This window comes from Bison bison, unplaced genomic scaffold (assembly GCF_000754665.1).
Source record: "Bison bison bison isolate TAMUID 2011002044 unplaced genomic scaffold, Bison_UMD1.0 scf7180017853794, whole genome shotgun sequence".
In the NCBI taxonomy this organism is placed as follows: domain Eukaryota; kingdom Metazoa; phylum Chordata; class Mammalia; order Artiodactyla; family Bovidae; genus Bison; species Bison bison.
This window is the reverse complement of record NW_011484367.1, coordinates 5993-11271: the sequence shown is the minus strand read 5'-3', so window position 1 is coordinate 11271 and position 5279 is coordinate 5993. Positions and strand designations below refer to the sequence as shown.

The 5279-nt window shown below is 61.9% G+C and overlaps 1 protein-coding gene across 1 annotated transcript in view; it reads left to right on the top strand.

Moving 5' to 3' along the window:
• Nucleotides 1-5: 5 nt before the first annotated feature.
• Nucleotides 6-5279, top strand: part of NARFL (nuclear prelamin A recognition factor-like) — a gene marked incomplete at its 5' end in the record, with an annotated part of 6564 nt that continues 1290 nt past the window's right edge. The window contains 9 exons of the mRNA XM_010855421.1: nucleotides 6-32; nucleotides 883-978; nucleotides 2364-2507; nucleotides 2993-3125; nucleotides 3603-3737; nucleotides 3976-4094; nucleotides 4178-4307; nucleotides 4416-4488; nucleotides 4944-5081. Of these exons, the coding sequence (XP_010853723.1) occupies nucleotides 6-32; nucleotides 883-978; nucleotides 2364-2507; nucleotides 2993-3125; nucleotides 3603-3737; nucleotides 3976-4094; nucleotides 4178-4307; nucleotides 4416-4488; nucleotides 4944-5081 (995 nt within the window). The remainder of the gene's footprint in view (nucleotides 33-882; nucleotides 979-2363; nucleotides 2508-2992; nucleotides 3126-3602; nucleotides 3738-3975; nucleotides 4095-4177; nucleotides 4308-4415; nucleotides 4489-4943; nucleotides 5082-5279) is intronic.

The window sequence follows — 5279 nt, the reverse complement described above, 5'->3', positions numbered from 1 at the left end:
CGGCCTTGGACGACTTCATCGCACCGTCTCAGGTGGGCGGGCCGGGCGGCTGCTTCGCGCAAGGAGTCCTCTTCGCCGCGGTCTCCCCCGCCCGCCCGAGAGAGGGGCTCGGGATCGGGGGGCCTGTTGGGTCGCACAGCCCCGCGGTTTCCGGGTCCCCTTCCCAGGCGGCCACGACAACCAGCTCGGGGCCGGGAGGCCCCGCCGAACTTCCCTGGCCGGCTCCTCGCCCCGCCGCGAGGGCAAGGGGGGGCGTTCCGCTGCGGTCAGCGCTGTGGTCGGCGTAGGTGTCGACCTCCCGGGGGAAGAGACAGAGCGTGTCCCCAAGGGAACAGGCCAGCCGCACGTGAGGGCCGGCCGCCTCCCCTGCTGCCCCGCTTATCGGTTGCCGGCAGCCGCGCGGGACCAGGGCTCGGCAGAGGCGTGTCGGGGGGAGCGCGAGAGGCCGGACGGACCTCCTGCCAAGGCTTTCCGAGGCTGCTCGCTGGGAACGCGACGGCCCGCGAGCTTCCTCTTAGGCAGAGAGGAATTGGGGAGAAAGGAACCATCTTCCAGGAACTGGGCGAGGCAGAGCTTTTCTGCCGACCCTCGGCCTCCAATGAAACACTGGCCCTCCGTGCGGTGCCCCACCCGCCATTTACTGGCGGTGTCCGCGGACAGTTAGGTTGGCCACAGCGCCCGCACCTGCATCAGGTCAGCGACCTCGATGCGCTCGACAGGCAGGGCAGTGTCTGAACGCGCGCGAGTAGGGTAAGCAGCCACAGTGCCAAGACTGCTTCTGCGGCGGGAAGGCCGGAATCAGGGCAGAGTTTTCGTTCCAGTCGGTGTTGGGGCCCCTCCGCCGCTGTGCGCTCAGGCGCTCTTCGGGTCTTTTACGGGTAGGACTGCATCAAGCCCATGAAGGTGGATAGGAGGCCTGGAAGCGGCGTGGCCAAGATCCACATCGAAGATGACGGGAGTTACTTCCAAGTCAGTCAGGTAAGTTCCAGCCCAGCTGCTCTGTCCAGTGACAGGTGCAGTGACCATGGCACCTTCCACGTGTCACCAGCCCTTTCTCAGGTGTGCACTGCAGAGGGCTCTTTGCAGAGGTGGCAGTTCCGGCATCCCTCTCTCTCAAGTTCTAATTGTGTAACACTTTTTAGTCCAGACCACTTGTTCTTAGTGAAACCTACTTCCTGTGTAATTGAGCAATGCCAAGACCCTGGTCCCACGGCGTTAAAGTTGACACCCCGACTGTCTGCCATTTGGGTCCTCGAGAACACCCATGCTGTCCCGAGGACTACAGGCACCACTGGGCGCACCGGCCCAGGGGTCCCCCCCAGCAGGCGAGGAGCCACAGGATGGCTCGCGGTGGGGCCAGACAGCAGGAGCCAGCGATTCCGGGGAAGGAGTCCATGTTTACTCAGCCCTGGAGGGTGACCTGGCAGCCCAGCTGGGGTCCCGCCCGAGCCCAGCAAGCATGGGAGGCGGGGTCCTTCATGGGGCCGGGGGCCCTGCTCCAGGGCAGCAGGGGTTGACCTGGAGGGAAGGCCAAAGCACATCAGTCCCTGTTGGCCTCGAGGCTGGCCGGGCCGGGAAAGCACCCTGAGCTCAGACTGCCACTGTAGTGCAACGTGGGCCTCGTGAGTGGGCTGGGAGGGGGTCCCGGCTAGTCAGCCCCCAGTCACAGTTTGGGCCCCTGAAGCTTTCCCGGCCCTGACTCAGACCACTCCCGTGTGTGCAGAGGAAGCGAGGGCTCTGCTGGGCCCGTTTGCGGCTCAGAGATGCCCAGCCGTCGGCCTGGAGGCCAGTGTGAACGCCCAGTCCTCGACTGTCTGGCTGAGTCTGGCGTCCTAACTGCCCCTTGCCTGCCTCGCCCACTCTTCTCTGTGCAGGTGTTGGGGGATACAGGCTCCCACCACCTCCTCCCTGTCCCTCTGTCCTTTCTTCTTTCATCTTCGCCCTTGCCTTTCTCTTCCTTCTCCTTTCAGAGCCTGGCCTTGAGCATTTTCCTGTCCCCACAGCACTTTCCTGTCCCCATAGGCACAGTCTGGGGACCAGTGACGAGTTGGCTGCTTCTTTGCACATTTAATGTTCATGTCCCTCCCCTAGTGGGCAGCAAGGCTCTTTAATACAATACGCCAGCCACGTTTGTACCCAAGTTAGCATTTGGTGCCTCTAGGAAAGTTTAGAACATATATATGTATTTCTGTACTAAATATTTACTTTCTAAAAACTTACGGCACATAAAGCCAGCCAACTACCACGCTGCTTGTCAGCGCTGTGAGCCAGAGAATGAAGCTCTCCCATGGGTCACGTCATCCTGAGCGCGCTGTGTCCTCGTGTGGAAGGGCCCTTGGGGTACCGGGTTCTCGTGCTTCCAGGATGGAGGGATGAAGAAGCTGGAGAAGGCCAAGATCTCGCTGGACGACTGCCTGGCCTGCAGTGGCTGTGTCACCTCAGCGGAGACTGTGCTTATTACTCAGCAGAGCCACGAGGAGCTGCGGAAGGTTCTAGGTGCCAATAAGGTGAGCAGTGGGCCGTCTTTACTAGTGTTGTTAAGGCAGCTCATCTGGTGCTACTTGTCCTGTGTCTCCTGGGGACTCCTGGCATTGAAGTGTTAACCCTAAACTTCGAGTTCTGTGTGTTTGCAATATTGACACGCCCTGATGTGGTCAGCGGAGAAGGCAATGGCAACCCACTTCAGTACTCTTGCCTGGAAAATCCCATGGACGGAGGGGCCTGGTGGGCTGCAGTCCATGGGGTTGCTAGGAGTCGGGTCGGACACGACTGAGCGACTTCACTTTCACTTTTCACTTTCATGCGTTGGAGGAGGAAATGGCAACCCACTCCAGTGTTCTTGCCTGGAGAATCCCAGGGACGGGGGAGCCTGGTGGGCTGCCGTCTATGGGGTCGCACAGAGTCAGACACGACTGAAGCGCCTTAGCAGCAGCAGCAGATGTGGTCAGGCTGTAAGCCCCACAGAGCGAGCCGTGGGTCCCATGCTTTGCAGACGGCAGCACCTGATCAGCAGAAGCTGGTTGTCATCTCGGTCTCGCCCCAGTCCAGAGCGTCACTGGCTGTGAGGTTTCAGCTGAATCCTACGGACACCGCCAGGAAATTAACAGCATTCTTTAAAAAAATAGGTAGGTGCTGCAGCTCGGCGAGCTCCCGCGTGGGCACGGGGCTGAGGTGACGCCTGGCTGTTACTGGACTTAAGTGTATCAGAAGCTCTGTTGGAGGTCAACTCAGCTTGAGCTTCTATTGTGATGATTGAGAGCAGGGCCTTTTAATAAAAAAAACCCCCTGAATTTTGATGCTGCACATCCCCGAGCCTGGAGTTCACCTATTCTTTACTTCGTTTTTAAATTATTACCACCAAGGCATGGTTCTCAGGCCTGAATTCGGCCCCTGGTCGGCCCCTGCACGCCGGGGGCAGGGCTGGGAGGGCATAGGGGGCCCAGTGCAGGCGGCTGTGCTGGCGTGTGTGGGGTGCGGCCTGGCACCTGCAGGCCCGACCTCAGAGGCAGGGCGCCGGGCGTCCACCACCGACGCGTCCCGTGACACCCGCCCACCCCGGGCGCAGCCGTCCTTCCAGGGGTGAGGTGGGTGCTCCCTCACAGGCGCACACTACGTGTTCGACACCGCCTTCTCAAGGAACTTCAGCCTCCTCGAGAGCCAGTGGGAGTTTGTGCGGCGGGTCCGAGGACAGGCCGACCCCGAGCAGGCCCTGCCCGTGCTGACTTCTGCCTGCCCAGGTGTGCGCCCGCGGCCGGTAGCTGGACGTGGTGAGGAGGGTGGGGGCTCTTCGGCAGGAGCCACCTGAAGGTTACCTGGAGCCACTTCAGTTCCTGAGGGGTGATCATGGGGACACCAGAGACACGTGTTGGCAAGAGCAGAGCAGAGGGCTCTTTGGTGGGACCCTAACCCCTTGCATGAGTCAACCACCCCCGGAAGTCACCTCACTGCCCTGCTCACACCCCGCATCGGCCTCAGGCTGGATCTGCTACGCAGAGAAGACCCACGGGAGCACCCTCCTCCCCCACATCAGCACGGCACGGTCCCCGCAGCAGGTCATGGGCTCCCTGGTCAAGGACTTCTTCGCCCAGCAGCAGGTAACGGGGACCCAGAGTGAGCCCCCCTGCGGTGCCCCCCATCAGCCCTGCACCGCCGCCTCACTGCCACACCCTGCACACAGCATCTGACCCCCGACAAGGTCTACCACGCAACAGTAATGCCCTGCTACGACAAAAAGCTGGAAGCCTCCAGACCCGACTTCTTCAGCCAGGAGCACCAGACACGCGACGTGGACTGTGTCATCACCACAGGTGCGGGCCCGGGCCAGCCAGCGCTGTGACCGGGAGCCGTGCGTCTGTAATGGTCTCTGTCGCTCTTGAGACTCAGCTGAAGCGTGTCTGTGCTGTGGTCTCCTGCAGGCGAAGTCTTCAAGCTGCTGGAAGAAGAAGGGGTCTCGCTGTCAGAGCTGGAGCCGGCTCCTCTGGACAGTCTGTACGTCATCACCGGCCCTGTTGGAGGAGCTGTAAGCTCACCCAGCACTGGGTGCTCTCCACCCGGGGGGTCTCGCAGGTCTGGGCAGGCGGCAGGAGGGGCCGTGGCCCTCAACGCAGGCACTGGCCTCCTCCCTTTTCTCTGGCCTGGCCTCCCCCTCGTGTGTCTCGGTGTCCAAGATGCTTGAGATCCCGAGGCAGCCTGTAGACAACTGGCTGATGGTCGTCAGAGCTGACCCTGACTTCACACAGGTCTGAGCTCCCCCAGGACAGGTGGTACGACGGAGGGGACAGTCCTTTGCCACACAAGCCTCTGCCCAACACACCCTCAAGGCCTTGGGCTCTGACTCATCTTGCGCTTAGAAAGCAAACACTCTCAAACCTGAGACAGAGGTTGCTGCAAGGCCTCGGTGGGCAGCAGCCCCAATACCACCTGAGGCCTGGCCTCTTCCCCAGGTGCAGCAGTGCCTCTGCCCAGGAGCCCACCAGCCATCAGGGCGGGGGCTCAGGGGGCTACCTGGAGCACGTGTTCCGGCATGCAGCCCAGGAGCTCTTCGGGATCCATGTCACTGAGGTCACCTACAGACCCCTGAGGTCAGTGGGGAGGGCCGGAGCCGGGCCCTGCACTCTGGCTCAGGTGATGGGACGAGCACTCCCGAGCCCTGGGTCTCCTCATGGTAGAGCTCAGTGTCCCTACTCACAGCACTGGGCTGCACGAGGGCGGGACGGAGCTCCTGGCACACACTGTGTCCTGATGTGAGCCCCCACTCCAGGGAGGGTGGGCTGGGGCTC